This window comes from Bos mutus, chromosome 8 (genome assembly GCF_027580195.1).
Source record: "Bos mutus isolate GX-2022 chromosome 8, NWIPB_WYAK_1.1, whole genome shotgun sequence".
Taxonomy (NCBI): domain Eukaryota; kingdom Metazoa; phylum Chordata; class Mammalia; order Artiodactyla; family Bovidae; genus Bos; species Bos mutus.
In genome coordinates this window covers 100,235,501-100,258,018 of record NC_091624.1, presented here as the reverse complement: position 1 = coordinate 100,258,018, position 22,518 = coordinate 100,235,501, and the positions used below count along the sequence as shown (strand labels likewise).

The following is a 22,518-nucleotide window of genomic DNA, read 5'->3' as shown; positions in this document are numbered from 1 at the left end:
ATTTACTTTGCTTTGTTATCCTTCCCCGTGTTCTTTTCCTTCAACTCTTTTTGAACTGTAGCTCGCCAGGCTCCTCTGTCCCTGGAATTCTCCAGGCAAGTATATTGGACCGAGTTGCCGTTTCCTGCTCCAGGGGATCCTCCCCACCAAAGGATGGAACTGGTGTCTCATGCATTAGCAGACAGATTCTTTACAACTGCATCACCTAAGATCCTTATGCTTTGTTATATGAAAACCTAAAAAAGACAAACCTCTTGGTATATGAAAAATCGAGAATTAATGGTTACTATAACGGACGGTATACAAAAGTGAATTTGGAATCATTGTATTAAAGATTTTACTTCAAATCGAGACATGTACCAGACAGAGGTAAAGAACTGTATATGCATGAAGTCAAATCCAGAGGAATTACACATTTTCGTTCATCCCGAAGATTTTGTCTGGGTATTCCTTGCTTAGTTGTCGTCGTGCAGCTACAGTTGATGCATAGATGACGTATCCCCAGGAGAGCAATACGACCGCGAGGAGCAACTAGGAAATGCAAGAGTAGGCGTAAAAACAACCTGTGAGTGGCACGTCCTCCCGGCCCCCATCAGGTTGCCGTGCACGTTGCTAAGGTGGGGATTTTAGTGACAAACTCGAATACATGTAGTTCCGGAAGCGAGTTCACCCAGTAGCCCTTACGTAAGAAGCGGAAGACCGTGTCCTCCAGGAAGAGGCGGAGTCGAGGTTAGGGAGTGAAAGGCTTTAATTCAAGAATGGATTTTAGAGTTTCTGGGCGCTGAAGATATAGGGGATCTTCCACCCGCGGGCCTCGAGCGTAGAGCCCGTGGAGGCCGGCCGAGCCCAGGACCTACCGCGGAATAAATCCGGTCTAGGGTGCGGCGACTCACTGGCTTCATGGTAAGGCGGTGGCGGTGGTCCGCGAGCACGGGCGGAAGCCGCAGGCCCTACAGTAACCTCCGGGGCGGTGGCTGCCGGGCGGCGGCAGCCATCTTTCAGCCGGGCGCGAGCGCCCGCCCACTCGCCTCCACGCGCGTTTCCCATCAGCCTGGCCGGCCTCTTCCGCCCGGAGTTGGGGGCGGGGGGGTGCGGTGTCACGTGTCCGGGGGCCTATCCCGCCTTTAGGGGAGGAAGTGAGAGAAACGAGAAAATAACGTTGGAAATGGGTTTATTTTGCCGCTGTGAGGGAGAGGCTTGACTCGTCAACCGGTCTTTCAGTTGTAGAGCAGTATTAATGCGAGATAAGGTACCGTCATGTGCATTTAAAAGTTTATTTGGAAAAATAATCCACGGTTTAAGTATTACGCCGACGTCTAGCACTGAAAGAATGTTTCTAACCGGATCTGTTACCACGGTATAGGTAGTTCGTGTATTCACCTTTTAGAGTACAACCTGCTTTTGTATAACTGATGAGTAGTTGTGGGACTCCCAGTTACTGGAGCTTTTCTTAAAAGTTTTTGAGAATGCAGTGGCTTGATATCAGCTACTTTTAAGAAGAAATAACGTGGCACGAATTACCCGGCATAATGTAGCTGCCAATTAGCAAGTGCTCATCGAGCATTTGTATGCTTAGAACTGTAGCACGATCAAATACCAAGCCAAAGGATGGGGTTTGGCACGCGGGCCCTTGTACCAAGTTCAGCTCTAGAATGTTCGGGATGCTTATATTTGAAGTGAAGAATGGGACAACGGGGCCGCGTTAGGCTCCAGACGTTTTGTTTCTGTAATCTCAGCTATCACCTAAACAGGGTTTTAATGCATATTTCGGAGAGCGGGTAAGGAAAAGACGTTATCTGTTTCGGGAAGATTTCAATTCCCACTGATTTTACGTCAGATGATAGTTCATCCGGACTGGAGTTGATCTCTCAAGATTGATTTGGGATTCCATTGGAATCCTGGTGGTGGTTCTTAACTTTTCAGCCCAAGTCCATTTCCTTCCGGATAACTTGGTTCCTTTATCGAACACCAGAGATAGTTTGAGGAACTTCTCGCAGAATTTGGCAAGGTTTAAATGAGACCACAACCCTTGTGGCTCGGCTGGTAAAGAATCTGCCTGCAATGCGGGAGACCTGGGTTCGATCCTTGGGTTGGGAAGATCCGCTGGAGAAGGGGAAGGCTGCCCACTCCAGTATTCTGGCCTGAGGAATTCCCTGGACTGTATAGTCCATGGGGTCTCGCAGAGTCGGACACGACTGAGTGACTTTAACTTTCAAATGAGACCAAGCTAGTTATTGTGTCTTCCGGGTAAGTTAGAAGCGAACTTTAAGATAGTTTGTAATCCCCTGGTATTTATTCGAGTTGACGGTACGTTAGCGATTTCGTCCTCAGGGGGTCACGTCGCTCTGCTTCCGGGAGCGGAGGCAAGTGGGGGAAGGGCTGGGCTCAGGCCGAGAGCGCTAAGGCCCGCCCTCAGCGCCGGCGTCCTGTACCGCGCATGCGTCACGCGGGCGGGTGCTGTGTTTTGACGCGCTGGGGGCCGGGAAGTGGGTTTTGGTTTCTGCCCCCGCCCCTTGTCTGCCATTGGTGACGGGCGCTTTACGTCACAGGGGTCGCAGCAACCGCCGGGGTCTCCGCTGTCTCGCGAGGAGGGTGAAGCGCCCCGGCCTACTCCCGCTCCGGAGGGACGGCGGAGAAGTCGTAGAGTTCGCCTTCGTGGATCCTGCCGTCACCGACCCAGCCTTCTGGGCCGCCGCGAACTGGCCACGAGCGCTCCAGTCCGGCCTGCGCCGGCATCCTCTGAGGTGAGTGAGGTCGGGAACAATGGGGCGCGGGGGTCGGCAGGGGGCCGGGAGAGCAGGAACTCCAGCCTGCAGCGAGGCCCAAGGGCGAGAGAGCTGCGGTCCGGGCCTGAGGCGCCGCGGTCAGCCGGCGGGCCAGGCTCCGGGCGAGCGGCTTCTGCGGAGCACCTGTGGATCCGTGCCGGTGGGCGGGGGAGGGCTGCTTTCCGAGAGGCGCTCCCGAAAGCGCGAGCCCAGCCGCGTACTGGAAGGCGCTTGGTCTCTGGGTGGGGGGGTTGGTGGGGGGAACCTGACACAAAGCACGAAACGTTCGAGTCTTGAGTCGTGGCATCGCTGCTGCCAGAGTTGTGACCTTGGATGGCCCCCTAATCTCTGAGCATGTCTGTAAAATGGGAGTAACAGTGTTGGACACGTGATTATGTAATGCCTACCTTAGATCCTGGCAGGTGGCAGTTCTCAACCAAAGGAAGCGACTGTCTCTGTAACTCTTGTAGTTGTCTGTTACACCCCTTGAGCCTGTGACTTCATCCGTCGACTCAGTGCATCTCTCTTCACGGGCTACTTTGTTAGACTGGAAGGGGGCAGTACTGAGAGGAGGCAAATAGTGCTTTGCGAGGAAAAGTGAATAGAATTTTTGGTAGGTAATTTTGAAGTTAATTGAAGATAAATGCAGAAAGAGTTACCGAAGATTTAAGTTAATAACGGTGAGAGTTGGGGGTTTTGTTTGCTTTTAGTCTCTGGCTTTGAAAGCTATACAGTCAGCCAAAGCAGTCATGCTTACCTGGAAAGAGCGGCTTTAGAGGGTAATGGTTCCCAAGCAGTTCCTTTTATTGCTGGAACTGGAATTAAATTTCATTGGGTCTGGTCAGTGTTTAAATTTTTTAGGGTCTGGTTAATTGATCGTTTAAATTCTGTTTGATTTCTTGGTATTGATTAGATTGCAGTGCAGAGAGGGACACGGTTTCTTTAAGGTCACAAGAGATAAGGGCCCAGATTGTTTATAATAGTTGGGACTGTTTAGTTGATCCACCTGTGAACCCTTTTTAACCATTTTTCTTAGATATAATAAATAAGATAATGATACAAATATGAGGATCATTCGCTTGTCATCCTCCTGGGCATTTATAATCAGTTATGGGTGATGGAAATTACAGAAATTAATTTTATCTTCACATAACATGAGATAACTATTAAATTCTTACTCCCCACCAAGCACTATGCCAAGGGTTTATGTGGAATCTCTCTCTTCACACAACCACTTTTCAGGTGGATACTGTTACTTAACACATTTTAGAATTGAGAAAAATGTAAGGTTTTGAGAAATTGACTTTTCTGCAGATCACACCCCTAATAAGTGTTTTGATTCTCAGCCCTGACTTTGCGTTAGAATTAACATCACTCCATGAAAACATCACTCTGTCAAATTTTTTAAATGTGAGGTGTTTTTAAATGTCCAGTCTAAGGTCTAATTTAGATTTCCAGCCTCCCGACTCTTTTTATCAGCCTCCACCTGTCACCCCTCCCCTCAATTCTGAAGATGATACATTTTATTAGAATTTGGGAGGCAGTTAAGGGGAAGGGTTCAGAAGAATTGATTAATCTTCTCTTCATGGGGAAATTAATTTGAAGTCCTAATTCCTAGAGTACTAGGATAGAGAAACTTTTATCATAGGGTGCTTCTAGAATCTGAAGCACTAAATCTGTCATCAGGTCTGCCTTTGCTGCCTAACCCAGAATTCTTCCAGCAAAACAAATCTTTTTTTTTTTTTTTTAATATATATTTGTTTGGCTGTGCTGGATCTTAGTTGCATTTGGGATATAGTTGGCTGGTTTGGTATTGAACCCAGGCCCCTTACTCATTGGGAGCGCAGAGTCTTAGCCCCTGGACCACCAGAGAAGTCCCCCAGACCTTCAAATCTGTCACCTTGCTGTCTCTGTTTTATGCCTTAATTTGTATTTTTGAAACAGCTTTGTTGAGATATAATTTGTATTTCATCTATAAAGTTCACTTCTTTAAAATTTATAATACAGTGGTTTTTAATGTGTTTATGGAGTATATTTCTGCAGTTATAATTGAACATTTTCATCATCCTAGAAAGAAACCTTGATAATCCGTACCCAGGCTTCCCCTACACACACCCAGCAATCACTAGTCTGCTGTTGCTGCTGCTAAGTCGCTTCAGTCGTGTCCGACTCTGTGCGACCCCATAGACGGTAGTCCACCAAGGCTCCACCGTCCCTGAGATTCTCCAGGCAAGAACACTGGAGTGCGTTGCCATTTCCTTCTCCAGTGCGTGAAAGTGAAAGTGCCCATTCGTGTCTGAATCTTAGTGACCCCATGGACTGCAGCCCACCAGGCTCCTCTGTCCATGGGATTTTCCAGGCAAGAGTACTGGAGTGGGGTGCCATTGCCTTCTCCGAATCACTAGTCTAATTTCTATCAGTTCTCCTGTTCTGTACATTTCATATAAAATAGCATATAATGTGATATTTTGTGATTGATAATGAAAAGATTTGTCCATGTTGCAGCATACATCAGAACTTTGTTCCTTTTTATTGTCAAATATTCCATTACATGGATATACCACATTGTATGGGTATACCACAGGTAGAGGCAGCCTCCACCTGCCAGCACTACCACCCTCCCTTCCACCCCCAATTCTAAATATGATAAATTTTAGAATTCATCTGTTGATGAGCATTTGACACTTTTTAGCTATTAAAACACTTTTTAGCTTCCCAAGTGGCATTAGTGGTAAATGTTGGAGATTTAAGGGACGTGGGTTCTTTCCCTGGGTCAGGAAGATCCCCTGGAGGAGGGCACGGCAACCCACTCCAGTATTCTTGCTTGGAGAATCCCATGGATAGAGGAACCTGGCAGGCTACAGTCCCTTGGGTCACAGAGAGTCAGACAGAACTTAAGCAACTTAGCAACAACGGCTATTCTTTTAAAAGTTTTTGTGTGGGCATGTGGTTTTGTTTCTTTTGGATAAATAGATGTGGATTGCTGGGTCATGTGGTAATTCTACTTTATTTGAATTAGCACATATTTTTAGTATTTAGTGGTGATTTCAAAAGAGTAAATCCCTTATGATTTACATTCATTGCCATTGTATGATGTTTCTCAGGAATACCATTCTTTATAGCTAAAGAAACTCCTGTGTGGAAATATGAAACAGAACTAAGAATTTTTTCTTTTTACCTACTATACATTAATGTTACTCATCATTCTTTATACACTTGTGCTGAAAGGAGGACTAGAATTCCATCTTAAAAAATTTATAATTAGTGAAATTTTGTTTTATTTGAACTTGAAATTATCTAGTAATTCTCTTTAATAAATTTATTCTGGGTTATAAATCTTTGTGTGACCTGGAAATGTTTAGTAAACACCAAAATTCTGTATTCCAGAAAAACAAATTAAGGTAAACTGTATTACCTAGAAATTCTCCAGTCGTTTTAAAAAGTCTAGTGATTTCTTAAATAGAGAGGCAAACTAAAGTCCAGAGTTAATGTGGATTTCTCCAGTTGACAGTTAGTTTTTGGTGAAACTTGGTCATTAGTCCAGATCTGATGCCCTCTCCACTGTTTTCCCTAATGCCCACAGAGTATCTTAACAGTTTTTATTTTTAAAAGATTTTCCCCCCTGAGTCGGAGAATTTAAAAATATGAGAAGTAGGGGGAAATGCCGAGAAATTTATGTCATATTGTTTTCAGAGTTTAAATACATTTGCAAAAATGCAGCTAGTATTAATATATTTATAATTCTCTTCTAGTTAAGAACAGTGGTAATTTTTGCATCCCACTGTAGAAGACAGAGGACTGGAGGTATTTGGACCCCCTTGAAGAAACTTGTTCAGCATTAATTGATTTCCTATTAAGATACAGCTCTGAGAAAGCTAAGATGCACTAGATGAGCAAGTTAATTTGAAGTCTGTGGTGAAATACTTACATTCTGCAATCACAGATTTTTGTTGTGGGTTTTATTTGTATTTTGTTAGAGCTAGATATGGCCAGTGAGTCTCTTGTTTAGAAAATTAGTTTTATTATTTGACTAGATAGCAGTTGACTGGTCATGAGACTTCCTGTGATAGAGGAGGTGGAGAAAGATGGATAATAGGCCCAGGAAAACATAGAAGAAGAAACTAACATTTAATATTTATAAAATGATTAGGATAGAAAGCAACTAAACAGGGAACAAGGCCCAGATGTAATGCAACTAGATTTCAGCTCTTGAAAATTCATTTAGTAAGTTATGGGCCAATGTAAACTGATAAATTTCAAGAAAACAACGAATTTTTAAGATTCTAGTGATCCTAGTGAGAATAGATAAGGGGAGGAGGCTGAAAGCATGATTTCAAGATACTTTGTGAGTGACTAGATTAAACCGGAAGGCGAAGAAAAGCTTCTTAGGGATATTGGAAGGAGTCAGTGATGAACTGAATAGTAACAATAATAAGAGTAACTAGTTAACATTTACTTAGCAGTTGCTGTAAGCCAGGGACTGGCCTTGAATGCTTTTACAATTATTACATTTAATAATCTTCACTAATATCCTTTTTTGTGTTTGAAAGAATCATCCACAGAACTGTTTGAAATAGGGGAACTTTATGGTATACAAATTTTCTCACTAAAGCTATTTTTAAAGGTACATACATAATACCACAAACAAAACAAGTAGTCCATATTGTTTGGGGTGTATGTATGAAAGATATAAAACCATACATAGAAATAACTGAGAATTGTGATATTTTGGGTTTTTGTTTTCTGGAGAAGGATGGGCTTGGGGGAGGGGCACATAAAGGGACGGTTTAAAAAATCTCAAATAACCATGAGAAAATGTAAGTCGCTAAATCTGAGTGGTGGATATTTGGCTACTTGGTATATTTTCTTTTGCACTTTTTTGTATATATCAAATTTTCCTCAAATTATCTTTTAAAAAGGAATGATGCATAGTATAGAATATTTGAGAGCTTACTATGTACCAGGCACTTTTTCTAAGACCTTTTCCTTTTTTTAAACAGCTTCACAAATCCTGTGAGGTAGGTTCTAGTATTAGTGCTCATCAGATGAAATTGAAGTATAAGGATAATAACTAGTCTATAATCACACTGGTAGTGTGGAACCAGGATATGAACCAGGAAATCTGACTTTAGAGCTTGTGCTTTAAGTACTATATTACTATGCTATGCTGTCCCTTTATGTTACAGACATGTACTACTTTTCACTGAAGTATGTTTCAGTCATTTGCATTTTTTTCAGATTTAGTCATTTCACTTTTATCAGGTTACTGATGTATTTTTTTCCCTTTTACAGATAATGGCATCAGCCGCTAAGGAATTTAAAATGGACAACTTTTCACCTAAAGCTGGCACTAGCAAATTGCAACAGACAGTACCAGCTGATGCATCTCCCGATTCTAAGTGTCCTATATGCTTGGATAGATTTGATAATGTGTCTTACTTAGATCGCTGTTTACATAAGTTCTGTTTTCGCTGTGTACAGGAGTGGTCAAAAAACAAAGCTGAATGCCCACTGTGTAAGCAGCCCTTTGATTCTATTTTTCATTCTGTGAGGGCAGAAGATGACTTCAAGGAATATGTCCTAAGACCTTCGTACAATGGCTCTTTTGCTACTCCTGAGGTCCGACGATTCCGCTATCGCACAACTATGACAAGGGAACGAAGTGCTTCTGTTCATTCACCTAGTAGTACCGTGAATAGAAGAACAACAACTCCACCAGACAGTGGAGTATTATTTGAAGGGTTAAGCATTTCAGCAAGACATAGAGATGGTGAAATTCCTCCATTTATGAGACAGATTTCAATAAGAAGGCCAACTACTACAGATGAGAGATCTTTGCGGAAAATTCAAGAACAGGATATCATTAATTTTAGGCGAACTCTCTATCGTGCTGGTGCTCGAGTTAGAAATATTGAAGATGGTGGTCGCTACAGGGACATTTCAGCTGAATTTTTCCGTAGAAATCCAGCTTGCCTTCACAGATTAGTCCCCTGGTTAAAACGTGAACTGACAGTTCTCTTTGGAGCTCACGGATCTTTAGTAAATATCGTCCAGCATATCATCATGAGTAATGTTACTCGCTATGACTTGGAGAGTCAGGCATTTGTGTCTGATTTGAGGCCATTTTTGCTTAATCGGACTGAGCATTTTATACATGAATTTATCAGTTTTGCTCGCTCTCCATTTAATATGGCAGCCTTTGATCAGCATGCTAATTATGATTGCCCTGCTCCTTCATATGAAGAAGGTAGCCATTCTGATTCTTCAGTCATAACAATATCTCCCGATGAAACTGAGACCCAAGAGCTGGATGTTAATGTAGCCACTGTTAGTCAAGCACCATGGGATGATGAGACTCCAGGACCTTCTTACTCAAGCTCAGAGCAGGTGCATGCTGCCATGTCTTCCCTTTTAAATACTTCTGACAGTTCAGATGAAGAACTTGTAACAGCAAGAGCTACATCTCAGATACAAGGAGTACAGACCAATGAGGACCTAAATAATGACAGTGATTCTTCTTCAGATAACTGTGTCATTGTTGGATTTGTTAAACCACTAGCTGAGAGGACCCCAGAACTTGTTGAACTGTCCTCTGATTCTGAGGTAGAGTTAGGTTCTTATGAGAAAATGGAGACCATGAAGACACAAGAACAAGAGCAGTCTTACAGTTCTGGTGATAGTGATGTTAGTAGATGTTCGTCTCCCCACTCTGTCGTTGGAAAAGATGAACAAATAAATAAAGGTCGTTGTGATTCTGGTACAAAAATCAACTCAAAGAAGGAAGAGAAACGATCTATATCATTGTCCTCTCTCAGAGACCTGAGCTCATCCCTCAGAGGAGACAGAGTATATTCGCCATATACCCGCAGACACAGAAAGAGGGGAAGATCGAGAAGTTCAGATTCATATTCCCAGAGTAGAAGTGGGCATGATCAGAAGAATCGTAGAAAGCATCATGGGAAGAAAAGAATGAAAGGCAAGCGATCCAGAAGCAGGGAGAGTAGTAGACCTAGAGGTAGAAGAGATAAAAAGAGATCAAGAACCAGAGATAGCAGTTGGTCAAGAAGAAGCCAAACTCTGTCTCTAAGTAGTGAAAGCTCTAGCAGATCAAGATCTCGTAGCAGTGATCGTGGTAAAAGAAGATCACGGAGCAGAAATCGAGATCGTTACTACTTGAGAAATAATTATGGCAGCAGATATAAGTGGGAATATACTTACTATAGTAGAAATAAGGACAGGGATGGCTACGAGTCATCTTACAGGAGAAGGACTCTGTCCAGAGCTCACTATTCCAGACAATCATCAAGTCCAGAACTTAGAATTCAGTCCTTTTCTGAAAGAACAAATGCTCGGAAGAAAAACAATCACAGTGAAAGGAAGTACTACTACTATGAAAGGCATAGATCAAGGAGCCTATCTAGTAGTAGATCAAAGACTGCATCTACAGGGCCTGACCGGGTGAGAAATGAAAAGCCTGGTGGGAAACGAAAATACAAAACAAGGCATCTGGAGGGTACTAATGATGTTGCTCAACCATGTCATGAATTTGCTTCTAAAGTAAAGGAAGGTCATTATTCAAAATCTTCATCAAAATTGGATGGAGGCTACAAAAATGAGAGTGATAGCTTTTCAGATAGCCGGTCATCAGACAGAGAGACAAAGCACAAGAGGAGAAAAAGGAGGACCCGCAGCCTGAGTGTAGAGATAGTTTATGAAGGGAAAGCTACCGATACAACCAGACACCATAAAAAGAAAAAGAAGAAACATAAGAGGAAGCATAAGAGACACCATGGTGATAATGCTTCACATTCCCCAGTTGTGATTACCATTGACAGTGACAGTGATAAAGACTGTGAAGTAAAGGAGGATATAGAATGTGACCTTAGTGGTCCTCAAGGCCCTCTCCAAAGTGAAGTTTTGGCTCCGTTTGAATCTAAAGATGTAGTTACAATAGAAGATGAATTTGGTGTCCTGAGCAAGGAGTGTGATATTACCATACTTAATAACAACTTGAATAATGCCAATAAAACTGTGGATAATATATCACCCCAGGCAGCTTCAATTGGACAAACTCTTGATGTAAGAGAAGAGAGCACTCTGGCCTCTGATTTGGAGAACCAACCCAGTACTGTCTCTTTTCAGACTGAGCCATCAAGGACATCATCATTAATGTCAGTGTCTCTTGGTAGAGACCATGATGTGTCTTAAAACTGCCAAAGCATCTCTTTGAGAATTCTGATGGTATAAAAAGAAGAAAAAAGATCAGTGTCATCTATTGCAGTCTGTTTAGAGATGACACTTGGTGAAAACTCTTTTCCCCCTTAAAAATATTTTGTGATTTTTTTTTTTTTGTTAAAAATTTGTAAAAATCATTATTTGTTCAAAAAGTATGTATGTTCCACCCTCAGAGATATGCACTTTTAAGTGAAGAAAATGATATTGCTAGCAGTTTATTTAAAACTTGGGATCCTTTTTAAATAAAAAATAAAAATTTTAGAAGTTATTTCGTAAAGCCATATGGTATTGACATATTTTTAAAGTAGCCAATGAGTATTTTTGAATTTCTTTTTGAGAGTTATTCTGGAAACGTGTTATAAGCTAGAAGAATCCCTTTGGACAGTCTTTATTTTTCTTCTTAAAAATTTGTATGATTCACAACCATTTCTTCAGGTTAAATTGAGGCATTTTAATCCGCACAGCTTATCTTGACATCTGCCAAAAGAAAAATTTAAATATTTCCTTTATATACTTGTTTATCTGGACTGCCAGTAAAGCAAATGTGTATTCAACAAAAGAAAAAAAATAAAACAGTAACACTTAAAAACAATCCATAAATTTTTTTATGCAGTATTTTTTAAAAATCATTTTAGTGGAGCTAAAATCTTGTAAATAGTTAAGGCTATCCTTGTGTTATAAATACTGAATTTCACAGTTTTAATGTGAACTGCATTTAACCTCAAACAGTTTTAATGATTATTTTAGTTTTTTAATCTGATTATGAAGAGTATCTTTCTTGTTTTCTGTCTTCAGCAAAGTGCAGTTACAGCTTACTAAAAACAAAACCCTTCTCTGACTTCTTTTACTTAAATAGTTCTTTTATACAAAAGAGGGCTGTGTTTGTGTTCTTCTGTTTCAGAGGTGATAAAAACTGCTCAATATTGGTAGCCTGATTGATGTAGGATTGATTGCCAATGAACAGTGGAACTTGGATTAGGTCTAAATTTAGGTGTCACTTTGTCTGGCTGCAATGTTCGTTCATTGTTCAACAGAAATTAGAATGCCTGCTGTGTGGCACGTTCTGTTTTAGGTTTTTAGAGATTCGGTGACAGAACAAAGCAGGTATGTTCCCTGTCCTCATGGGACATTTATGTATATGTATTTATGAATATTGCAGACTATAAGTTCTCTCGAGAGTATAATTTTCTGTAAGAGCGTACAGTGGGGGCCTAATCTTAGGTGGAAGTGATGGTTGAGACAAGTAGCTATTAAGCAGGAGCAGAGTTGTTAGTAAAGGAGATGTACAGAAATCCAGGGGTGAAAAGGAGTCTGGTATATTCCGGGAACTAAAGGCAGGTTTCGTTAAGGGACAAGAGTGTGGGACCAAGCTTTGTAGTCTGTGTTTAGCCTACGGGCAGTAGGAAACTGGTTTAAAGTGACGAAAATCTAAAGTTGATATTGACAATTTTGGTAAGCTCAGACATTGAGAAGTTGTGGGATGATTATAGTTAATCAAGAAATATACTTTGAAATTATGAAATGACTAGTGTTTCTGAAGTATGTAAGAGTGCGGAAAAATGTAAGAGTGCTGTTTTATTGCACATTCTGCTTTTGCATAGTATTTTAATGAAAAAGCTCAAAGCACTAGTGAAAAGCCATCTTCATACATGGCTCCATTACATCATTCTAGGTGTTCCAGCCCCAAATTTCCAAGTCTTTGATTCTTTTTTCTCCTTCAGCCTTCTCATCCAATCAGTAAATCCTGGTTATTAGATATTTTTCTAATATTTCTAATGTGTCTGTACCATCATCCAGTCTAGACAGCCATGATCTCTTCACTTGTGCTACCATAATGGGTCTGCCTGCATCCACTATTTGCCTCCATCGTTTCTTGATACAGCTTTCAAAAGACCTTTACAAACATTTTTTATCCTTTCATTCTACTTAAAATCCTTCAGTAGCTTCCTGTTATTCTTAGGATATTTATTAAAAGGAAACAAAAGTCCAAAATAATATGAATTACAAACACCTGCTTAATTAGAGACTCTAGCCCATCTTCAGCTTTTCTCTCACTTCATTTGTGCCTGGGCCTCACTGACATGCTTTGGGTCTGTGTGCATGGTGCTCCCCACTAATTCACAGCCTTCATGCATAGCATTTTTCTTCTACTGGAAACTAAACTCTGTAGCTAAACTAGGTTAGTGTTAATGTGCCCTTCCACTCCATTCCTGTCAATCATTTGCTCTTTAACAACCCTGGATTCCTTTAGAGCATGCATCACTGGTTGCAATTGGTTACTAATGTCCTCTTTCTCACCGCTTCCCTTGTGGCTCAGCTCATAAAGAATCCACCTGCAGTGCAGGAGACCTGGGTTCGATACCTGGGTTGGGAAAATCCCTGGAGAAGGGAAAGGCTACCCATTCCAGTATTCTGGCTTGGAGAATTCCACGGACTGTATAGTCCATGGGGTTGCCGAGAGTCAGACACAACTGAGTGACTTTGACTTTTTTTCTCTCTCACCAGTCTGAAAGTTCTTTGGCAACTCTGTGTGTTCTGCTGTATTCCTTCTCTTTCACATAAGATATGCTTAAAACCCTTACTGGGTGGAGGTATAGGTGCTAGAGGTTTTAAAAATTGCCTGAGACCTGCTTTCATGAAGCTACATAATAAACTTTCAACCAAACATTACATTCACTTAGCTTATTCATCCAAATCTATTGTCAACGAGTCATTTTCTTTTACCTCAGGATTTTAGTTTTTGTGACTTATTTGTGTAAAGGAAATGCAAGCATTTGTGCTTGTACTTATCCTCTGATAAACAGGAAAACTTAACTGCTTCTTAGTCTAAATAGTTAAATTCAGCCTTAGCTCTTGGGGAAGGTAATCCAAGGGCTTTCCTAACCCATCTAGTCTGTAATAACAAAGGGTGGTGTGTACAAAGGGGCGAGGGTTTATACAAGGCCGTTAGATGGCCTCTGCTTATTGGGAATTATTCTTCCATCATGGAGAATAATTTCAGTCCCCTCTAGCATAGGCTGTGGACACTTGAGCTAGCTGGTAATGTGTCTGTGAACTTGGAAAGTTTTTTTCAGAAGGTGCTTTTGGGTGCTGGAAACCACCACCACCCATTGTCCCTACCAGTGATGTCAGGGGGTGAGAAATGGGAAGGGGTTCTTCACAGAAAACAGATTTCATCAGTATTCAGAGCGTGGATCCATTTCTAACATTAAGCTAAATAGACCTTTGTACGACTGAAATGGTGACTGATTAATTACTATGATAATACAGAGACCAGAATTTGTATAGGTCTGTCTGGTGATTGGTGCCTTTAGGAAAACCCACTTGGGCATCTGAATCATAATCATTATGTAACCTACCCTCAAATGGTTCAGAAAAAAAATATAGTTGGAGAGGAATAATGATAAATTGTGGCAAAATTTAAAAATTGGTGAACGAGGGTAAAATACAGGAATTCTCTGTACCTTTTTTTTTGGTAATTTTTATATAAGGATGAAGTAATTTCAAAACAAAAGTGCCTCCAGGCCTTCAGGGTTGCCTGCATATGAGAATATATTAGTTACCAGCCTTGAATATTTTCCAAAAGGGGGCAAAAATGATAAAGGAAATTAACTATTAAAGCCATTTTCTCTTCAGGAAAATAGAACTCATTAGACCGTTTATAAGGCTAGACCTGTTGAGGATGAGGGTCTTGCCTGAGATACACAGTTAACTACTCTTGGTTCTGTGCTCAGAAGCAAGCTTGTGAGGGTATAAAACCAAAGGAGAGTTTGCTTAATTTTTAAAATTTTGAATGGGAGGGAGACAAGATTTTGGGGAAGGAGCTCCTAGAAGGAAATGGCAGCCCACTCCAGTATTCTTGCCTGGAAAATTCTATGGACACAGGAGCCTGGCAGTTTATAGTCCATGGGGTCGCAGAGGCAAGACACAACTGGGGACGTGCACACATACTCCTAGAATAGGAAGAGTTGAGACTAAAGGAGAGGGACAGCTGGCGAAGCAAAATGGAGAGGGGTGGTTGCAGAGTGGAGGTACATGAGCTAGCAGCAGCAGAAGGAAGTAAAAATGCACAGAGACATTGGTGGGTAGATGGTTATGATGAAGTAGTTCATTATCTAAAGCCTCTCTTCCCCCATGAAGTAGGAAGCAGTGCCATCCTCTGAGAAAGATGGATGGTCAATAGGATTGGGCTTCAGGAGAGGAGTGGAAAAATGCTTTTTAAGGGGTGTGAAGGGATTAGCCACAAATTGCTGGCGAATGTTGAGGCATGGTGATAATGGAATGTCTATGGGGCCCTGAAACTTGTGGTTTTGCTCTGGTAGCATTCAACAGTATGGAAATAGAAGCAGAAATTAAAGTTGGACATGGAGTATGCATTCAGTGTTTATACAGCAAATGAACAAATGGATTTATCCACGGTTAAAGTATCGCTGAATGTAAGTAGCAAAAGAAAGGGTGGCCTAGGGGGCTGAGTGAGATAAGTGTAGTTAAATTTGTGTATTCTGGCATCTGGGCTGGGTAGGGAAGGAAGTGAAGCTATGAGATGACTGTTAGAGAATTGATTGTCAAGGGATTCGTTTTCCAGTGAGGTTCAAGTATGTATGTGTGGGGTTATGCCTTTTTCAGAAGACTGAAAAATGTTTTAGAGAATGCCTAATTTCTAGCCATCATTTAAAGTACCCAACGTGACTGGAGGTGAAGGTGATTGGATTTGAGGACAGTCATCTGTGAGGCTATTGTCTACATGGAAGAACACTGGGTGATGCTGGGATATAACCGGATGGAGAAGAAAACGATATTAATTACATCTTGTCCTTTAAACTACACTCATTTCTGCTGCAGCAGCTGACTCTTGCACCGGAGGTAACCAAACCTTGGGAGATGATTAATTTCCTTATTTTGAGTTTTCAGTCAATAACTGAATCTTTTAGGTGTTGGGAAACAGTAAGTGGTATCAGATCACATCAGATCAGTCGCTCAGTCGTGTCCGACTCTTTGCGACCCCATGAATCGCAGCTCGCCAGGCCTCCCTGTCCATCACCAACTCCCAGAGTTTACTGAGACTCACGTCCATCGAGTCAGTGATGCCATCCAGCCATCTCATCCTCGGTCGTCCCCCTCTCCTCTTGACCCCAATCCCTCCCAGCATCAGCGTCTTTTCCAATGAGTCAACTCTTCGCATGAGGTGGCCAAAGTACTGGAGTTTCAGCTTTAGCATCATTCCTTCCAAAGAAATCCCAGGGCTGATCTTCAGAATGGACTGGTTGGATCTCCTTGCAGTCCAAGGGACTCTCAAGAGTTCTCCAACACCACAGTTCAAAAGCATCAATTCTTCGGCGCTCAGCCTTCTTCACAGTCCAACTCTCACATCCATACATGACCACAGGAAAAACCATAGCCTTGACTAGACGAACCTTTGTTGGTAAAGTAATGTCTCTGCTTTTGAATATGCTATCTAGGTTGGTCATAACTTTCCTTCCAAGGAGTAAGCGTCTTACTTTCATGGCTGCAGTCACCATCTGTAGTGATTTTGGAGCCCAGAAAAATACAGTCTGACACTGTTTCCACTGTTTCCCCATCTATTTCCCATGAAGTGGTGGGCCCAGATGCCATGATCTTCGTTTTCTGAATGTTGAGCTTTAAGCCAACTTTTTCACTCTCCACTTTCACTTTCATCAAGAGGCTTTTTAGTTCCTCTTCACTTTCTGCCATAAGGGTGGTGTCATCTGCATATCTGAGGTTATTGATATTTCTCCCGGCAATCTTGATTCCAATTTGTGCTTCTTCCAGTCCAGCGTTTCTCATGATGTACTCTGCATAGAAGTTAAATAAGCAGGGTGACAATATACAGTCTTGACGAACTCCTTTTCCTATTTGGAACCAGTCTGTTGTTCCATGTCCAGTTCTAACTGTTGCTTCCTGACCTGCATACAAATTTCTCAAGAGGCAGATCAGGTAGTCTGGTATTCCCATCTCTTTCAGAATTTTCCACAGTTTATTGTGATCCACACAGTCAAAGGCTTTGGCATAGTCAATAAAGCAGAAATAGATGTTTTTCTGGAACTCTCTTGCTTTCCCTATGATCCAGCGGATGTTGGTAATTTGATCTCTGGTTCCTCTGCCTTTTCTAAAACCGGCTTGAACATCAGGAAGTTCATGGTTCACATACTGCTGAAGCCTGGCTTGGAGAATTTTGAGCATTACTTTACTAGCGTGTGAGATGAGTGCAATTGTGCGGTAGTTTGAGCATTCTTTGGCATTGCCTTTCGTTGGGATTGGAACAAAAACTGCCCTTTTCCAGTCCTGTGGCCACTGCTGAGTTTTCCAAATTTGCTGGCATCTTGAGTGCAGCACTTTCACAGCATCATCTTTCAGGATTTGAAATAGCTTCACTGGAATTCTATCACCTCCACTAGCTTTGTTCGTAGTGATGCTTTCTAAGGCCCACTTGACATCACATTCCAGAATGTCTGGCTCTAGGTCAATGATCACACCATCATGATTATCTGTGTCGTGAAGATCTTTTTTGTACAGTTCTGTGTATTCTTGCCATCTCTCCTTAATATCTTCTGCTTCTGTTAGGTCCATACCATTTCTGTCCTTTATCAAGCCCATCTTTGCATGAAATGTTCCTTTGGTATCTGATTTTCTTGAAGAGATCTCTGTCTTTCCCATTCTGTTGTTTTCCTCTATTTCTTTGCATTGATTGCTGAAGAAGGCTTTCTTATCTCTTCTTGCTATTCTTTGGAACTCTGCATTCAGATGTTTATATCTTTGCTTTTCTCCTTTGCTTTTCGCTTCTCTTCTTTTCACAGCTATTTGTAAGGCCTCCCCAGATGGCCATTTTGCTTTTTTGCACTTCTTTTCCATGGGGATGGTCTTGATCCCTGTCTCCTGTACAATGTCAGGAACCTCATTCCATAGTTCATCAGGCACTCTATCAGATCTAGGCCCTTAAATCTATTTCTCACTTCCACTGTATAATCATAAGGGATTTGATTTAGGTCATACCTGAATGGTCTAGTGGTTTTCCCTACTTTCTTCAATTTAAGTCTGAATTTGGCAATAAGGAGTTCATGATCTGAGCCACAGTCAGCTCCTGGTCTTGTTTTTGCTGACTGTATAGAGCTTCTCCATCTTTGGCTGCAAAGAATATAATCAATCTGATTTTGGTGTTGACCATCTGGTGATGTCTATGTATAGAGTCTTCTCTTGTGTTGTTGGAAGAGGGTGTTTGTTATGACGAGTGCATTTTCTTGGCAAAACTCGATTAGTCTTTGCCCTGCTTCATTCCATATTCCAAGGCCAAATTTGCCTGTTACTCCAGGTGTTTCTTGACTTCCTACTTTTGCATTCCAGTCCCCTATAATGAAAAGGACATCTTTTTTGGGTGTTAGTTCTAAAAGGTCTTGTAGGTCTTCATAGAACCGTTCAACTTCAGCTTCTTCAGCGTTACTGGTTGGGGCATAGACTTGGATTACTGTGATATTGAATGGTTTGCCTTGGAAACGAACAAAGATCATTCTGTCGTTTTTGAGATTGCATCCAAGTACTGCATTTCGGACTCTTTTGTTGACCATGATGGCCACTCCATTTCTTCTGAGGGATTCCTGCCCGCAGTAGTAGATATAATGGTCATCTGAGTTAAATTCACCCATTCCAGTCCATTTCAGTTCGCTGATTCCTAGAATGTCGATATTCACTCTTGCCATCTCTTGTTTGACCACTTCCAATTTGCCTTGATTCATGGACCTGACATTCCAGGTTCCTATGCAATATTGCTCTTTACAGCATTGGACCTTGCTTCTATCACCAGTCCCATCCACAGCTGGGCATTCTTTTTGCTTTGGCTCCATCCCTTCATTCTTTCTGCAATTATTTCTCCACTGATCTCCAGAAGCATATTGGGCACCTACTGACCTGGGGAGTTTCTCTTTCAGTATCCTATCATTTTGCCTTTTCATACGTTCATGGGGTTCTCAAGGCAAGAATACTGAAGTTTTTTGCCATTCCCTTCTCCAGTGGACCACATTCTGTCAGATCTCTCCACCATGACTCGCCCATCTTGGGTTGCCCCAAGGGCATGGCTTAGTTTCATTGAGTTAGACAAGGCTGTGGTCCTAGTGTGATTAGATTGACTAGTTTTCTGTGAGTATGGTTTCAGTGTGTCTGCCTTCTGATGCCCTCTTGCAACACCTACCGTCTTACTTGGGTTTCTCTTACCTTGGGCGTGGGGTATCTCTTCATGGCTGCTCCAGCAAAGCGCAGCCATTGCTCCTTACCTTGGACGAGGGGTATCTCCTCACCGCTGCCCTTCCTGACCTTCAACGTGGGATAGCTCCTCTAGGCCCTCCTGCACCCGCGCAGCCACGGCTCCTTGGACGTGGGGTTGGTCCTCCTGGCCACCGCCCCTGGCCTCGGACATGGGGTTGCTCCTCCCGGCTGCCGCCCCTGACCTCGGATGCGGGGTAACTCCTCTCGTCGCCGCCCCTGACCTTGGACGCTGGGTAGCTCCTCTCAGCCGCTCCCCCCCCGCCCCCGACCTCGGACGCGGGGTAGCTCCTCTCAGCAGTTCCTGCGCTGTCGCAGTCTGGCACTCTCGGCCCCTGCCCCTGACCTCGGACGTGGGGTAACTCCTCTTGGCCACCGCCCTTCAGGCATGCGGTCCTCCCGGCTTCTGCCCCTCACCTCGGACGTGGGGTAGCTCCTCTCGGCGGCGCTTAGCGTGCCGGTTGCACCAGCCTGCGCTTAGCGCGCTGGTCGCAGTAAGTGGTATATGGGTGTTTTAAAAAGTACAGTAATGTTCAGTGTTACAACGTCACAGAAATTAGGAAATTTTTTCCTACTTTACTTGGGGGATGAGAAGTACCATTGGATCTGTACCTGAGAAAAGCAGGAGGTAAGAGAGAATTCAACTTAGACCAAGGTCTGAGTCCACATTCACCCCAGTAGAAACTGTGGCTGTGATGTTTGCTAGAACGCTAGTTGTATGCTTTCATAGGGACATGGGACAAAATTAAAGCCTCCAGTAATTGCCTGGAGTAGGCTGGCTTCTGTTTCCCTGCAAGGTTGTCTGTACTTCAAATAGGTAACAGTTCTCTCCTAGGCAGGAGGCTATGTCTCTGCTTTCCTATCTGCAAAATTCGTTTCTGCATCAGATACTGTGTACCTCTCGTCCAAGATTATGCTAAGTGCTAGGGTAATAAGGATGAAAAAGATGGTACTGAGAAGAATTTCGGGCTTCCCTGGTGGCTCAGACAGTAAAGAATCCACCTGCAATGCGGGGGATCTGGGTTCCATCTCTGGGTTGGGAAGACAAGAGTTTTAAAGAAAGTGGGAATGGAACAATCAAGTTGTTAAAAAAAAAAACTAGAAATAATGAAGAAGGTTTAGAGTAGGGAGAATCTCAGTAAAAAAAAATTTGAGAACTCCCCTGGTGGTCCAGTGGTTGGAAATCCGTGCTTCCAATGCAAGGAGTGTGGTTCGATCTTTGGTCAGGGAACTAAGATTCCTCATGCCTCTCATTTGGAAAACCAGCCCAGTATGTCTTCTTTTCAAACTGAGCTATCAATCAAGGCTGCTGCCATCTCCAAGGACATCACTAATGTCAGTGTCTCTTGGGGTGGCCAAAAAAAATGTTTGAGAAGCTCTTTGCAGCAGTTCAATCAAAAGGACCTGTAGGACAGCAGTGACCCAGAGGAGAGGCTGGAGTCAATAGATTTCTGAGGTAGAACAGACAAGATGTGGGCAGCATTTCGATGAGGCTGGGCTGTGAGGGATAGGGAAGAGTCTGGTAGGACCAGGTATTTTTTTTTTTTTTCCATGTGAGAGAGAATACTGACAATATTCAAGGTAAGAAATAGGAATTAGCGACAGTTGTGGGAGAAAAACGAGTTCAGTTTGAGATGTTTGAGTTGCCTAGAGCTATGCTATCCAATAAACTCACCACTGGCTACATGTGGGTATTGACCACTTGAAATGTGATTAGTAAAACTGAGGGACTTTTGAATTTCCCTGGTGGTCGTCCAGTGCAGGGAGGGGACATAGGTTCGATCCCTGGTCCAGAAAGATTTCACATGCCACAGGGCAACTAAACCTGTGTGCCACAACTACTGGGCATGCGTGCTGCAGCTACTGTAACCCGTGCGCCTAAAGCCCATGCTTGGCACTCTGCAACAAGAGAAGCCACCGCAGTGAGAAGCCCGGGCACCACAGCTAGAGAGTGGCCCCCGCTCTCTGCAACTAGAGAAGGCCCACTTGAAGACCCTGGAGCAGCAACGAAGACCCAGAGCAGCCAAAAATAAATAATAAGTCAAAAAACTAGAGGACTTTTGAATTTTCTTTAGTAATCACACAAGGCTTAAGGCTATCATATTGGCCAGTACAAGTAGAAAGCATGTCCACAAAAATTCTTTGCACAACATGGAATAGAGGCTACCTATGCAGATGAAGAAAGCCTTCTTCAGCGATCAATGCAAAGAAATAGAAAACAACAGAATGGGAAAGACTAGAGATCTCTTCAAGAAAATCAGAGATACCAAGGGAACATTTCATGCAAATATGAGCTTGATAAAGGATAGAAATGGTATGGACCTAACAGGAGCAGAAGATATTAAGAAGAGATGGCAAGAATACACAGAAGAACTGTACAAAAAAGATCTTCACGACCCAGGTAATCACGATGGTGTGATCATTGACCTAGAGCCAGACATCCTGGAATGTGAAGTCAAGTGGGCCTTAGAAAGCATCACTACGAACAAAGCTAGTGGAGGTGATAGAATTCCAGTGAAGCTATTCCAAATCCTGAAAGATGATGCTGTTAAAGTGCTGCACTCAATATGTCAGCAAATTTGGAAAACAGCAGTGGCCACAGGACTGGAAAAGGTCAGTTTTCATTCCAATCCCAAAGAAAGGCAATGCCAAAGAATGCTCAAACTACTGCACAATTGCACTCATCTCACACGCTAGTAAAGTAATGCTCAAAATTCTCCAAGCCAGGCTTCAGCAGTATGTGAACCATGAACTTCCTGATGTTCAAGCCGGTTTTAGAAAAGGCAGAGGAACCAGAGATCAAATTACCAACATCCGCTGGATCATAGGGAAAGCAAGAGAGTTCCAGAAAAACATCTATTTCTGCTTTACTGACTATGCCAAAGCCTTTGACTGTGGATCACAATAAACTATGGAAAATTCTGAAAGAGATGGGAATACCAGACTACCTGATCTGCCTCTTGAGAAATTTGTATGCAGGTCAGGAAGCAACAGTTAGAACTGGACATGGAACAACAGACTGGTACCAAATAGGAAAAGGAGTACGTCAAGGCTGTATATTGTCACCCTGCTTATTTAACTTCTATGCAGAGTACATCATGAGAAACGCTGGACTGGAAGAAGCACAAATTGGAATCAAGATTGCCGGGAGAAATATCAATAACCTCAGATATGCAGATGACACCACCCTTATGGCAGAACGTGAGGAGGAACTCAAAAGCCTCTTGATGAAAGTGAAAGTGGAGAG

General features: G+C 42.5%; 2 protein-coding genes across 3 annotated transcripts; one reads left to right on the top strand and one right to left on the bottom strand.

Moving 5' to 3' along the window:
- Positions 1–309: 309 nt before the first annotated feature.
- SMIM27 (small integral membrane protein 27) lies at positions 310–1,036 on the bottom strand. The gene is made up of 2 exons (XM_070375986.1): positions 858–1,036; positions 310–531 (listed from the first exon to the last, which is right to left on the bottom strand). The coding sequence occupies exons 1-2, from the start codon at positions 900–902 to the stop codon at positions 409–411; spliced, it is 168 nt and encodes a 55-aa protein (XP_070232087.1). The 5' UTR covers positions 903–1,036; the 3' UTR covers positions 310–408.
- On the top strand, positions 588–11,592 carry TOPORS (TOP1 binding arginine/serine rich protein, E3 ubiquitin ligase). 2 transcript variants are annotated; one of them, XM_005909141.2, is made up of 3 exons: positions 588–903; positions 2,550–2,744; positions 8,058–11,592. In XM_005909141.2, the coding sequence occupies exons 1-3, from the start codon at positions 901–903 to the stop codon at positions 10,971–10,973; spliced, it is 3,114 nt and encodes a 1,037-aa protein (XP_005909203.1). In that variant the 5' UTR covers positions 588–900; the 3' UTR covers positions 10,974–11,592. The 2 variants fall into 2 exon arrangements, with proteins under 2 accessions (XP_005909203.1, XP_070232084.1); XM_070375983.1 differs by lacking the exon at positions 588–903 and adding an exon at positions 1,117–1,249.
- Positions 11,593–22,518: the final 10,926 nt, after the last annotated feature.

Bases quoted from the DNA above. Each gene is read 5' to 3' on its own strand.
- TOPORS (XM_070375983.1), top strand. The intron at 2,745-8,057 runs GTGAGTGAGGTC...TCCCTTTTACAG, and splicing joins CTGCGCCGGCATCCTCTGAG to ATAATGGCATCAGCCGCTAA.
- SMIM27 (XM_070375986.1), bottom strand. From the start codon at position 902: ATGAAGCCAGTGAGTCGCCGCACCCTAGACCGGATTTATTCCGCG. The intron at 532-857 runs GTAGGTCCTGGG...TGCATTTCCTAG, and splicing joins TAGACCGGATTTATTCCGCG to TTGCTCCTCGCGGTCGTATT.